Below are 16,252 nucleotides of genomic sequence, written 5' to 3'. Positions count from 1 at the left end.
AACTAATCTTTATCCTTCAAGATTAATCTGATTACCGTATTTTATAAGGTCGCAACACATTGCATTAACCTATGATCAGATCAGATAACAATGGTTCCCTGCAAGTGATACGCACTATTTTCCAAGGTCATTTATTAAAAAATAATTTTAGAAATTTAAAACCAAATAAACCGTAATTATATTGGTTATCGAGGGTTGTAAAAACTCTAACGTAAACTATCTTGTGCATTGACAGGTCTGCGATAGTATCTGTATACTCAAGTGGGTCATACGTATAAATTATTCAATATCAATTTTCTCCAAGACATTACTTAGTTATAAAGTCGTACTTCTATTTGTCCCAGTCCCAAGATGAATCAATGATCTGTATTACGATTTCCTCCTTATACCTAAAGGAGTAGGTCCCGGTAAGGGCCGATTTAGGCCTCAAATTTCAGGTTCATCTAACGAAAGTTTTTGGACACTTTTTAAACACTTAAGTGTCTATTTCAATTGATTCGATTAGTTTATGTGAAAGATTTTAACTGATTTAGTCATTAAAAACGCTCTGATTCAAGCTTAGATATGAAAAATCTATCAAATATCCCCAAAAACGTCACTTTTTAGATGGTTTTTGTCAAAAATGAAAGTGGCCGCATCCGTGTTCATCCTCAAACTTTATATATGTTTTGTATTATCATCAAATACAACTTACATTTCAATATTATGAATGAACACGAATAAGGCCACTTTCATTTTAGACGGAAACCGTCTAAAAATGAACAAAAATGCTAAAATTTTGAAGATTTCAGTAATTTAGCATGACTTAATGATAATAGAACGCGATATTTGTGCATAGTATTGTCAAAAACAGCGCATATTCATGTAGCAGAAGCATTTTACTTTCCAAAATATAGCTTTAAGATTACATTTTCATAATTTTCTAAAACTGCTATATTTTGGGGGCAAAAAGGGGTCTTACTAAATTTAGTAGTCTACTCCTTTGTTCAAATATGCCTTCTGTGTATTGCAGACAAATACATGCTGTTTATATCTGTAAACTACATTTATGATGTGAGTGTTGAATTGGGTGCCAAATGTTTGTAATACTATTATCTTGAAGATAAGTCAAACATTTATCTGGAACGATCCTTGATCGAGATATTGAACAGATATATCATGTTAAGGAGGGGTATTTGCGAAAAATACCAGTCGAGAGAATGTTAAATTTCACGAGCCGTAAGGCGAGGGAAATTCATTCTCAAGACTGGTATTTTTCGCAAATACCCCTCAATAACATGATATATCTGTTTAATTACACCGAATGTTAATGTACTAAAACGCATTGATGATCGTGACGTTACAAGCGTCCAGTCGGATAGAGTATTTTTTGGCAAATACCACGGCAGAGAGGGTAAAAAAGGCATATCCTTTTAGCAAATACCCCGGCGGCGTTAAAAATGAACAATATTCATTTGATAACAGTAAATTGGTGAAAAATACACTGGCTATTAACCAATCAAAACCCCGGATTCTTACATAAGGTGTAATTAGTATATAAAATTCACAATACTGTATAGATTATGGAACGCCGTAACTGCCTTATGGTACTTCATTCTTTATCATGATGAGTTTTTTCTTTATTATGATAAGTTTTTTCTCTATTATGATGAGCGTTTTCTTTATTATGATGAGCTTTTTCTTTATTATGATGAGGTTTTTCTCTATTATGATGAGGTTTTTCTCTATTATGATGAGGTTTTTCTCTATTATGATGAGGTTTTTCTCTATTATGATGAGCTTTTTCTTTATTATGATGAGCTTTTTCTTTATTATGATGAGCTTTTTCTCTATTATGATGAGCTTTTTCTCTATTGTGATGAGCTTTTTCTTTATTATGATGAGCTTTTTCTCTATTACAATGAGCTTTTTCTTTATTATGATGAGCTTTTTCTTTATTATGATGAGCTTTTCCTCTATTATGATGAGCTGTTAGAAGGGAATCATGGGAAATTAAAAGAATTAAGATGATACAAAAAGAAAAATGGCAGAATCAGAAATGTTGTGAAAGTTCTTCGGAAAGTTGGCTTGCTCCATGTGCGGGAAATGTTTGATAAAGAAATTGTTTTCAGCATGCTTTCAAAACATGAACTGGAATATCTAGGAGCTACCTTTTAGCGTATATGATGACACTGCAAATGGAATGCATCAAGTATGGAAACATGAAACCTGTGAAAACTGATAGTTTGGGTGGCAATCCAAAATACCATGTCGACAAAAATATACTAGAATCGTTGTTGGATTGTGACTTCAAGATATCGGACATTGGAAATCTCTTACAACTATCAGAGAGAACAATATATTGACGGGTGGCTCATTTTGGAGATTTTTCTGACATTGAAGATGACAACCATGACAGTATACTTTCCGGCATTGTCGTTGACTTTTTTTGTTGTGGCGAACGCATGTTGCATGAAATACTGTATGGAAAAGCAATTAAACTACAAAGATTGAGGTTAAGAGATGCCATTCTTAGAATATGCTTCGCTGGTACCCAAGAGAGAAAAAATGTTCGACTGCACAGACGTGTATACAACGTTGCGGCACCGAACTACTTCTGGCACATAGACACTAACCATAAATTATTAAGATGAAGATTCATTATACTGGGTGGAGTTGATGGGTTCAGTAGGCTTATTATGTTTCTACATTGTCGTGACAACACTTCCGCCACCGTATTGAGTAGCTTCCTCTCTGGAGTAGGTTTTTTGTATAGGTTCTATCTGCAGTGGCGGATCCAGAAATTTTCTTAAGTGGGTCCCACTGACTGCCTAAGAGGGGGCCCGCTCCGGTCATGCTTCAGTGATTCCTTATATAATCAACCAATTTTTTTTCCAGAAAAAAGGGAGGCCTGGGCCACCTGGCTCCCTTCAAATCCGTCTCTGGTCAGATAAGGGACTAGAAAATTTATCTGAGGCGGATTTCATGTTGACAAAAACATGGTGACGACAGTATGATTACAGACCCAAGCACGCACAATCAGAGAATAGAGAGATTGAGAAGGGACGTTAACGAGGGTGTTTTGTGCTATTCTATCCTTTTGGAAGACCAGGGAATTCCCGATCAACTAAATGAGCTGCATCTAATAGCCCTGCACTACATTTACATGGATAAAATTAACAGACGACTTGATATTTGGACTCAAGCTTGGACAAGCCATAGAATGAGAACAACAAAATCATATCCTGTCAATATTTGGATCGCCGGTCAAATACAAAATCCAGTTGGTACACAACTCAGTGAACGAGATTTAGTTGATTATGGATTAGGAGAAACATTGATGCGGCTAATCTTATGGACGATGGAAGGCCATTTTTTGTTTTTGAGCCAATAAACATTGCAATTAATAACCAACGAATAATGAGAACAGATTTCAATAGGACAGGTACCAACTTTGGCATCGATGACTTTGTGAATTGAAACTCATCTGGTACACCTATATAAAAAAAAGAAAATTTTGTATGATTGCCAATGAGACAACTCTCCACAAGAGACCAAAATGACACAGAAATTAACAACTATAGGTCACCTTACGGTCTTCAACAATAAGCAAATCCAATACCACATAGTCCGATATAAAAGGCCCCGAAATGACAATGTAAAACAATTCAGACGAGAAAACTTACGGCCTAATTTATATACAAACAAGAATGTGTCCCAAGTACACGGATGCCCCATCCGCACTATCATTTTCTATGTGCAATGGACCGTGAAAGTGGGATACAATATCTAATTTGGCATTAAAATTAGAAAGATCATATCATAGGAAAGTTTACTAAGTTTAAAGTTGATTGGACTTCAACTTCATCAAAAACTACCTCGACCAAAAACTTTAACCATAAGCGGGACAGACGAACGAACAAACGGGCGGACGAACGAACGGACGAACGTACAGACTAGAAAACATAATGCCCATAAATGGGGTATAAAATGAAGGAAAAAAACAAATATGTAACACATAAACAAACGACAACAACTGAATTACTGGCTCCTGATTTGGGACAGGCACATACATACAGCATGTGGCGGTGTTAGACATGTTAGCGGGATCCCAACCCTCCTCCTAACCTGGGACAGTGGTACAACATAAGAACGAACTATAAAAATAAGATGAAAAGGCTTAACTCAACAGATGGATAAACATACAAATACTACAAATACAGGCGGACATGACCGGATACTTGTACATCCTAACAACAAAAAGACAAAAAATAAAAAATAAATTTATGCATCTAAGACTAAATTATCAATTAGTACACATCAAACATCCAATGGATTTAGTGCAACGACGTCAATAAAAAGTCGGAGAATAACCTGACCTTGTGTTATGCTAAGATACAGGAGTCGACATATTGCAGATCCATGAATGTGTATATGTATAAAAAAATAATATTTAATTTGCTTTAAATTTTACTGATAACAAAATCAATATCAATACCTATAAAACAATATTCAATGATCTAATTACAGTGCTAAATTGGTAACCTTTTAAAATGAGTTTATTTAAAGAATAAATTAGTTTACCAGGATCGTTTCAAAATTTCCGGGCACGACAAACAACATTTCTGTAAAAATGAGGATGTATCACGTTTGAAATAAGTTTTAAGATACAACCAAACTTTAAAACCTAATATATCTATTATATATGAAAGAATTAAGTAAAGGTTTAAAGTATTTGTGGTAACAAAGTCCCTAACTTGTGCATAGTCGCGAGGAGCATGGTTGGCGGCAGAAGTGAGAAGCAGTGTCATCATAATTGTGACACGCCATAACATTTGCAGGCTTATGGAGGTAGAACGTCAATGTTAGAAAAATTATAAACAAGATAAATATCGAGATTCAATGAAATATGTATTTGTGAAGAAGAGATAAACACTTTCGTTGGCTTCTTTTTTGTTGACGCCGAACTATACATCATATATAAGTTTTGAAGAAGTTTTTTTTATCGTTTGAAGTGAAAAATATTTGAATCTACATTTTAAATTGATACAAAAAAAAATCAAATTTCTGCTCTATAGATTTCCTTTCATAAATGAAATCTGAAATATATCCCTAACAAATGCACCGTATAAAATGCATTTAAGAGAACACCTACTTATAAACTGTTACGCGTCGCATACTAAGTATAGATACATGCATAATAAATCTAAATTAAAAAAAGGAATTCTTAAAGCTTAATTTGACAAATTTTAAACTAACTTCATTTCAACAAGTTTAAATTACATGTTCTAAAATAGAGCTAAGAATTGTTTGTATTGTAGTAAATTTAAGTCTTTGAAATTTTATTCAAATACGCAATTGAACATTACTAAGAGCCAATAAATACAATAATTTTGTATTTTATAAATTAGTGCCTTCAATAAATAAAAGCCGTCATAGAACAGTTTCATTTTCATACCGATATTCGAAATGACTCGTTTCATTGCTATTACAACAAATATGTCAAATTCACATGACAGAGAGTTTTGTTTCGGAATATTCTAGATAAATATACAAAAAGCAAATTTTAGAAAATGTACCCTCCTAAGCCTGGAAGTGGCTAGTCACATATAGTTAACGGCGTTTTTCTCACAATGACGTTCTACCTCCATAAGCCTAGATATGTCGTGGCTGGTCACAATTATGCGCTGGAATGGTAACTCCTAGATATTCCAGTTCATGTTTTGAAAGCATGCTGACAATATTTGGAGTTATTTTTTCTTTATCGAACATTTCCCGCACATGGAGCAAGCCAATTTTCCGAAGAACTTTCAACATATCTGATTGTGCCATTTTCTTCTTGTTTGATCTTAATTCTCTTAATTTCCCATGATTCCCTTCTGACAGCTCATCATAATAGAGAAAAAGCTCACCATAATAAAGAAAAAGCTCATCATAATAGAGAAAAAGCTCATCATAATAAAGAAAAAGCTCATCATAATAAAGAAAAAGCTCATCATAATAGAGAAAAAGCTCATCATAATAGAGAAAAAGCTCATCATAATAGAGAAAACGCTCATCATAATAAAGAAAAAGCTCATCATAATAAAGAAAAAGCTCATCATAATATAGAAAAAGCTCATCATAATAAAGAAAAAGCTCATCATAATAGAGAAAAAACTCATCATAATAAAGAAAACGCTCATCATAATAAAGAAAAAACTCATCATAATAAAGAAAAAGCTCATCATAATAAAGAAAAAGCTCATCATAATAGAGAAAAAACTCATCATAATAAAGAAAACGCTCATCATAATAAAGAAAAAGTTCATCATAATAAAGAAAAAGCTCATCATAATATAGAAAAAACTCATCATAATAAAGAAAAAGCTCATCATAATAAAGAAAAAGTTCATCATAATAAAGAATGAAGTACCATAAGGCAGTTACGGCGTTCCATAATAGATAGTGATGACTTCCTAGAATGACTGATTGTAGAACTGAAAAAATCACGAACGAACGTGCAAAGGTGAACATGTACTACTATATATAATAGATCCCATTAAGCAACCCGATTGATAAACTCAAAAGGTGATGAGATAATATAGTAAGATTGACAACAAATTCTGTAGATTTGTACACGTAAATGTGATGTTAACACCATGCAAGTTTAAGCTTTCTAAAAAGCTATGGACTGCTCCCCTCTTCACTAATTTAAGGTTCCATGTAAACATATATGTGTGCATGTGGTTGTTAAATTAGTATTAGAAATGTGGTATTTTTAGATTTTGGTATTGATATAAAATGGATGTACTTTAAGAGTGTGCGTTATATACCCATGCTTTAAAAAAAAAATTCTTGTTGAAAATTAAAACAATTATAAATTTAGACACGACTCTCGAGGTGTGCCTTTCTGGAGATGTGCCTATATTGTCAGAATGTATTAAATACAGATAATGCATTTTTGTAAACATTGTATAGGAACATTGTTAAGCAAAGCAAATCGTGCAAATTGCAGGGTAACAAAGCAATTAAACACGTATTAATAATTGGTATTTCAATATTGAATTAATTTGTAAAATGTATATGCATAATAAAACGAACATGAATTAATGATAGTTGATCGGAACTGAAATACACATAGTTAATTTTCCGGCATATGATGTCTTATCCTGGACGAGAAAAGTCTGTAATTCTTTATCTCATTTAAGCCTAGCTGTTGCTGTATCTCAGCCTCATTATAATGCAACCAATTAAAATCTATACGTGATTAGTAATTTATTCAAGATGGCGTGTATTTCGACTGAAACTAATAGCTCCGCACCGTGATGTGAAGCAAAAATGTAAAGTTAACTGTTAAGACATGTTTTGTATTGTCATGATGCTATACCGCTTCCCTCCTTTTTATTGTAGAAGACCATGTACGCATTGTCTGATAGGGAGTTGGTTTGTCCAGATCATTTATCCATCCACACTTTTTTTCTACAGCTACATGTACTTCTAAACCATATTTCATTACTTGTCAATAATCCATAAGCGTAACGGAACCTGGACCCGGAAGTCCGTTGAGGTGTGAAAATAAGCCATACATTTGAGAGTATATATATACTACGTCCATTATTGCTGACAATACATCACGTCATTTAATATAGAAATTATTGACATACAGTGATGATGATCAATTTTAGATAACACTTCTTTCAACTGAAGACTCTTTCAGATGATGCCAAAAAGTTCATTTAAGTGGTAAGCTTTAGATTGAACAAGTTACAAAGGTGTTCAATCCCAGATGACCTCAACAAAATCCAATTTATTAACCTTCAATGTGTGAACGATACGATTTCAGTTGAAATCTAAATAATTCGATTTCTTCTTTGAGCATTATCGATTTTAAATAGTAATCGACTGTAAATGTGGACGAAACCATGCTCTCTCGAGGAATTTAAACATATAAAACAATAGTATCGACATGGATATTTTACCAAACGTTAAAACGATAATGGACACGCTAACCACGAGGACGGTGACGAAATATTCATTTTACATCATCACAGTCACAGACAATGTCGTCTATACTTCCTTTAATTTCGTTTGAAGTGTTTTAAATTGAAAATTAAACGAAAGTATAGCCACTAAAAGAGTGATAGACAAAACGCAAATAAATTAATGTCTTTTATTATGCATAATCGATCTCTCCATGATAATACATATACATGCAGATGGATGCCAAGCGAATATTCCACATATTAAGTTACCAACAATAGGTCACCGTAGTGACCGTACAGTATTCAACAATGAATAAACCACATAGATGGCTATAACAGGCCCAGAAACACTAAATGTAAAACAATTTAAACAAGAAAACTAACGACCCAATGTATGTACAAAATATTGAACGAAACACAAATATATGTAGCAACAAACGACAACCAATGAATTACAGGTGCATGACTTGTGACAAACCAAATGTGGCGGGGCTAAACTACTCCCCCTAACCTGGGACAGCGGTATAGCAGTGCAATATGAGAACAAACTATAAACACTTGTTGAGAAGGGCTTAACTCATCAGATGGATACAAAGCAGAAATACATCGTACAAAGACACAGAGTGTTTGTATGTACGTACATTCAATGTACATGACATGCACATATCATTTACCATACCGAATACATAATTTTGCTTAGTATGATATAATTTTAAAGTATAACTTTATATTGCAAATATAGATCATAAGCGATATCTCGATAAACAGTTCAATAGAAAAATGGAACATACCCATGGTCATCTGTGACAAATGTATTGTATAATGGTCAATCAAAGAGACTACTCCTGCTTTCGTTCTAGAAGCAAATGGCCCAGTATATGTTCTTTGAAAGCTCAAAACCGTTACAAAAAATAAAAAAAATAAATCATTCTTTGAAAAGTCTTATCAACATGGAGAATGATTATGTAACCATTATACACCCGTCCGCCTTAAAATTAAAATTGTTTATTGTTTGAATTGAATCTTGAATTCCTTTGTAAATTACAAGGTCAGCATTAATATTTATTTAAATGAGATCACATCTGTTTAAATTTCGTGAGTCCGAATCGCTTTTCTGGATTAACATGAATGTATAATTGCTACTGTTAAAATAGTAAAAAAAAATAGATATCTTACACTACAGACGAATACGTTTGTAATAAGTTGCATAATTGTTTATGACTTTAAACGAAATCTGCTGCAGTATATTACTCAGCATATATTTTGACTAACCTTTTTTATAATTAAAAGTTATTCTGTTTACTTTATATTGATAATATTTTATGGTTTATATTTGCAATACAATGGCATGAATGCACTTATCGAATATATAGTGTACATAAAACACGATATTTCGTTTTAAATCAAAAATGATTTAAATTGTAATAGTAACACTATATATGCAAGCTGTGCCCTTACAATTTATAGACATGTTTTATATTACATGTACCTCAAAAGATTTTATTGAAATTATGATTACAATAAGAAGTGAGAGAAATACAATTTATTTATTCAACTGTTTCAAAACACACTGGCAAGACAAATATTATATTTGATCGTTTTGTTATCTAGCAAAACTATTAATCTGTAAACAATATAAACATATAAAGACGGTGTGATCTGATTGTCAAATGAGACAACTATCCACAAGACACCAAATGAAACAGATATTTACAACTTTAAGTCATCGTACGACCTTCAACAATGAGAAATACCCATACCGCATAGTCAGCTATAAAAGACCCCGAAATGAATTCAAACGAGCCAACTAACGTCCTGAAGTACATCATATGCATCAATGGGATACGTTAATCTGGGGTTATGGATGTCGTTTACGTAGCTGGTAACCCAAGTATTTTCTTTTTAAATTAGACTTAAAATAATAGCCTTCTGTCAAATTAACGTTTTTTTAACATTAACATATTCTTTATTGCACTAGTATCTAGTTGTTCACAACTTTCCTATATAGTACAAATATTATTAACTTTCATGATATTTTTATATAAAGAAACTTCATAAAAGTCTTTTGTTTCCATGCATTTGTTTTAAACATTCGTTAGAACTAGGTTAAGTGAATTATGGGAGGGCATGATGATTGTACTTAAATGTTCTGTGTTTGACACACTCTTTATCATTTGACAATCGGACAGTTCTTGGTCATTCATGAGTCTTGTGGTATAATATATAAAATTATAAATATATAGTATTTCCAAAGTTTTAAGGGTCGATTTCATTATAATAATCCTCGCCCAAATATCTGTATTGTAAAAAGGATGTTGGACTAATCTAACCGTAAATAAATGAAGTGTAACAATCGGATTTTGAAAAAGCACATTTGTTCAATGGTGTAACCTTGACCTGTTTATCCATCCTGATATTAAAGAGGAGCGAGTTCATTTAAAAACACATTAAGACACCAATGGTAAAAACTTTACTACCTGATATCACTAAATAAAACGATAACAATTGTGTTCATGATTATCCGGATTACCAAACCAAACGACGACGCGTTCTATGGTACGACATGTCTGTGGAACTAGGTTGGTATTATTTAAAGCATGATACGTCATCTCTTCCAGGCAAAAGACAATTTTCAGAAGTAGAAGCTCATATTGTAGGATCCCTTTGATTTTCAGATTATATAACAATTAGGTTATTTATGTTAACCATTGTAGATATGAGAAGATGGGGTATGCGTGCCAATGGGACCACTCTCCATCCAAGTCACAATATGTGTCCATATATGTGTCATGTAACTGTTTATAAATACATGTAGTACCGTTATTTTTTTAAAGATAAATCATGCCTCGTGTATGAAAGGTGCCAGAATTACTGCAGGCCATATGAATTCGCTCTTTGCAACTAGTCTTTGAGGAGTTCGTGGCTTACCAGCTGCAAAATCAAATTTCTGTCTGTATCATACATTTTTATACATGCCTTTCTGGGACGAATTCAGGATTTTGGAAAGGGGCATAATTCCATAAAACAATTTTTTAAACAAATTGTGGACGGTTTATTACAAAAAAATCAAATAAATTTTCCACACAGAAAAGATAATGTTTTTTGGCGACCGACAAAGTGTTATGTCCTTTATGGATTCGCCACTTTCTTTTCAATTTTGTCTTTATCACCCGCCTTTCATTTAGATTGATCCACTTTACATATCGTATCAATTGGATTAAAAGTTATTATGTTCTCCTCCTGAATATGCAGTGAAACATTTGCCACTGGACCCTCAGCAAATACCAATCAATCGAATGTATGAACAATGGTCTGGATTTCCGTTTTAATCAGATTTCAACTTTAAACTCTTTAAGCTCGTTTGTATCTGGTGCATCTCTGTATTTTTAATTCAAAGACGTAAGAGTTCTTTTGTTGTGTAAGCAACGTTTAGGGCATTTAAGAGAAGACGGGGAAGGGTTGTTATGTTTGGTTTTTTTGTTTTGTTTCATTTATTGTGTTTGTTTCGTTAAAATCATGTAATTTAGGGCGATAGGGAACATTTTCTTAACCAGAACACGTTAAGTCGTACTAAAAGTGCCTAGCCAATGCTTAGATACCCTTATAGTGGAATTGCAATAGTTTAAATATAAATGCCTGTACTCAGTGATAACTTATTCATTACAAATGAATTCGTGGTTATTATAATCTGTAGCTTATTCCAGCATCATCGTCGGATGCAGATTCCGTAGTTTTTCCCCACCACTGACGGAAAACACTTATAAAAGTGGTAAAATAAAGCATCTTGAAATTGGATTTGCGATATCTTAAACGCCTATTATAGAACCAATAGATTCTTCGTTTAGTTTAATAAACGTCTATTAAGGAATCTTTATGTAGATAGTAATGAGAGTAGAAAGTTTTAAACAATATTATGAATGTATCGTGTTACTAAGACGTACACTGATGAAATCAGTGAAATACAAAACCACCAACCAGCAAATGCATAAATTAGACTAGAGACAAACATTGACGATCCACAAAAACGTTGAGCACTAAATCAAACGAAAAGCGATAAGGCGGAAGTTTTTTTTTAAAGTCAAGATCTTTAAATGTATTTTTAGTGATATTGCTCAACTAATAATGATTACTTGCACACAATAATTTATTATTATTACATCTTGTATTTTTAAGTGTATACACGGGATGTCATGCTAGATTCCATTAAAAATTAAGACCTTTGGCTTTCCCGTTTGAATGGTTTTACACAAGTAATTTTGGGGCCCTTTATAGCTTGTTGTTCGGTGTGAGCCAAGGCTCCGTATTGAAGGCTGTACATTGACCTATAATGGTTTACTTTTATAAATTTATTTGGATGGAGAGTTGTCTCATTGGCACTCACACCACATCTTTCTATATCTATAATCTGTAAACGGTAGTGACCCGGAACAATACAGTGGTTTATGTGTTATTGATACAACTAATACAAGATTTATATTTTCGTTAAAGAAATCAATGCAAATTATTTATTGCATGCAGTTCGGTAAACTGTTCTTAATACTATACATTTTGTACTTATTACCATAGTAATTTTGGCTGCATTAGAAACCATTGCAACAAAGTACTACAATAAGTGTACAAGAAAAAAAACTTATCGATTGTATTAAGATCCACATTAATCTACGTATCTTCCAAGATTTCAGAGAAATATTTTTGTATACAGATATATCATATAATTATACATTTTGTATATATTTGTCCATATAACCCTAAAGTTGAGTTTGGTATATTAATATGGTCTTTCCTCGACTGCTCTCTTCCTGTCGTAAACTCATTTTTAAAGTGGGGTGTCCGTTTGGGATTTAGGTGTATAAGTACATGTATGCGGCAAAGTCCGACCACAATGAAAGCGGGCATGCTGTAAGGCAAACATGCATCCCCCTGTCCATCATAATCCCCTTTTCCAATCACAGTTCATTTACCGCCCTTCATGCAGTTTTGCCTATCTAGCATAATCTACCGGTTGTAATAGTTAATTTGAAATATTTGTCAATGGACTATAAGCGAGCAACACAAAATCAATTAATTATCACCATGTCCATATATTTCTTATCAATGATTGTCTTGCATTTTACAAGATACTTGCTCTTAACTTATTTGGTTGTTTCTTTGCTAATAAGATGTTGTCTTCAACAGATTGGTACTATCCTAAACAAACCCAAAATTAAATAAACAACAAAGAAGCAGTCACACGGTTACTAAACTGTAAGGAAAGTAAATATTTTCATATCTATAGCTAACATGCCTATTCAAAGGTTACAATAGTCTATTTCTGTTTTATTCAATTACGTCAATTGTCAGTAATATAAATGTTATACAAAGACATGAACCATATACTTGTCTTTAATAGTTTGTAAGATGGAACCATGATTATTTTCCTTCCCTATTATTCATTCCGATTTGTATCTTTAAGGGCTCTGATTTATGGCGAGACAGAGATTTGTATCTTTAAGGGCTCTGATTTATGGCGAGACAGGAGCTACTTTTTGTTATGTAATGTACCATTAAATATTGATTATTGTGCTAATTTCCCTTGCATTTATGTCTCAAGACCAAAATCCTTTGAACAGTAAATGGATTTCACCTTTAACTAAACATGCCAAGTATAATGATTTAAAGAACAAACATTATGAACAGTCATGGATTGATTGACTGCTGTGTGAATAACGTTCAGTGGCAAATAGTACATGCATGCATATTTAGAACGAGAAAACATTAACAACCACTGCATTAGGAGACTAAGAATTATCAGCCAAAATGGACCCCACCACCAACTTTGGTTTCACTACTTGCAATAAGAAGACCAATAGTGAAAATATTTTTTTACCCTGGCAACCATGTTGTGACTCCATTAAGAATGGTTTGTAAGAATTTTAATGTTTGAAAAAAAAATCACACTTATATAACAAGTTTGTATTCGCAAATATATTCAATCTACATTTATCAGCAATTAATAACTGAAATAGATAACCTCATGACATCTTTATACAATGATTTATGGCTGCTGACAAACATCAAGCGCCAAATATTACATGATTCCTCACGAAGATTTTGAGTAATTATAAAAATATATCTATATTTTATTCTAAACAGGCACATTGCTACATTCTGAAGCTATTATTTTAGTAGCAACCTCAAAGGTAACAGTTCATATAAAGACTCCGAGTTGACCCTTCCTTGTTCTGTTTTTTGGTTAAATTCATCCTTGGATCTAATCCATGACTATCGTCCCTCTTCTAATCGAGTTTTGCAATGCAACCATGAGACCACCTTAGCAGTTAATGAAATTTAAAAGATGGCAATACATCTGAAGCGTATTTTTTGTAGCAATTACAGTATATCGTTTAAAGTATAAACTAAAGATAAATACTTTAACAACTCTTATAAAACTGAATAAATAAAATACTTGTGGCAAAAAAATTGGCGATAAAATATACCGAATCTAATTCTATACGTAGCTAAGGGTATACTTGATAGTAAATGTCCTTGAAAAACCTTCTCATGGCGTTTAATTAATTTGTGTTCTATGACGATAACAGAAAATCATGAAAAGTGTTTCAGTATTTTTTAATTAGTTATAAGTTATCAACCAAAACTTATTCATTGCATTATATTTGCATTAAAGTATTAATAGGTTTGGTGAGTGAAAGTGTGCACATACAAGAAATTTAAAAGGCTTGTCGGAGATCAAAGTTTAAATCTTGTAATAGATTAAGTTTTGTTATAGACGATATCAAGTTTTACATTACTACTTTAAATTAATACATGATGTACACAGTTGCAGTTCAATTGATTAAAACATATAAAATAACAAATATTAAAGATAACTTTTCGTTGTATCTGATTATTGAAGTTCTTACATAATTGTTTCAGTATATGACTGTTTAAAACATCAACTAATTCCTGAAAAAGCTGTAAAGATAACAAACTCTTGAAATACATACCTTCAGTTGAAATCAGGAAAATTATAAGAAGTTGAACTGTCCATAAAAACGATCTCTGAACTAACAAATAGTATAAATCCATGGTTTCAATATTGACAATTCAAGCAATCTTGTTTCTTTTCAAGTGAAAGTCCATCGTAAAAACTTCACAAGAAAAGCAAATAATGTACCCAACTTGTTTAAAAAGTGTAATTTATTCTAATAGTACCAGTTCTCTATAGTATTGGTAAGATTGATAACTGTCCACTTAGTTCGATAAATCAAGTATAATTCAAGCAGACATTTATTCTACAAGGTATTTTAACGAATACTTATTATCTTAAAAGTTCCAAGTCAAGTCGATCCAGACAACACTATAGTCGTAAATACATACTATTTTTTACCATATAAAATTTCAAACATTGACTTTTACAAGTAACTTGTGTTGTGAACGATGGCTTTGGACATTGCATCTGTCAGCTAACGGTACTTCGTTAATCGATACTCATTTTTCACAGATACAAGAAAATTTCTCCGAGGCTGGTTTTGTTAACACATCTCTAATACTGATTTCCCATTAATCCCCATACTATACTCAATTGTTCTTCTAATCACCAACTTGTAAAAAAATCAATTAATTTGTATCAACATTAATAATGCTTCCAATTACTAACCATCCTTATACAGTTTACAGATCTGTTTGGTTTAGACTTTCAACTTTTGTTGTATTTAAATTTGTTGTAACTTACACTATGTTGATGCTAATCTTCGCTCTATCTAATCCACATTGAACAGTTGGTCTGTTATTCAAGTAGCTGCGCTTCGATATTAATGAAAAACTATTAATTGATTTTGTTTTCAAAAAGCAATTTACCAATCATGTATTCCGTGTGAAAAAAAGCGAACTTGTATTTGTCGACTTAATTAGTGTGACTGAACACCCTAAGTGTTTTATTTGAACAACGTTTAAATCATCAAAATGCTTAAATCATGTAAATACAACACAGTACTACAGGTAGAATTTAATTAGAATCTTAATCGACAGGAAAACCAGTTTCATTTACCTTCAATAGGCACGTTTATAGATAATCCATCCATATACAACTACGGATTGTATTCAGATTGCGATGAAATTTAATATGAACCATAATTAGACTGCTAGATTTTTTAAAAGTATTTTATTACATTGTCAACACATACAGAAATAAACGAACTTTGGGGAACTTTTACTGTTGACTTTTGTTTATGTCGTGACTTCGAGTTCTCAAATGGCAGACAATTGATTTATTCATTTCATTTTCTTCATATTATATTTTTTCACTAACGAAACACCCCAATAATTTTGTC

At 32.4% G+C, this 16,252-nt stretch overlaps 1 protein-coding gene across 1 annotated transcript in view; it reads right to left on the bottom strand.

The window, feature by feature from the left end:
* LOC139518892 (zwei Ig domain protein zig-8-like) overlaps nt 1-15,986 on the bottom strand; it is a 37,044-nt gene extending 21,058 nt beyond the window's left edge. The window contains exon 1 of the mRNA XM_071310567.1: nt 14,927-15,986. Within this exon, the coding sequence (XP_071166668.1) occupies nt 14,927-15,008 (82 nt within the window). The 5' untranslated portion in view covers nt 15,009-15,986. The remainder of the gene's footprint in view (nt 1-14,926) is intronic.
* Nucleotides 15,987-16,252: the final 266 nt, after the last annotated feature.

This window comes from Mytilus edulis, chromosome 4 (assembly GCF_963676685.1).
Source record: "Mytilus edulis chromosome 4, xbMytEdul2.2, whole genome shotgun sequence".
NCBI classification, from domain to species: domain Eukaryota; kingdom Metazoa; phylum Mollusca; class Bivalvia; order Mytilida; family Mytilidae; genus Mytilus; species Mytilus edulis.
The sequence above is the reverse complement of the archived record's forward strand: the minus strand, read 5'-3'. Positions and strand labels throughout refer to the sequence as shown.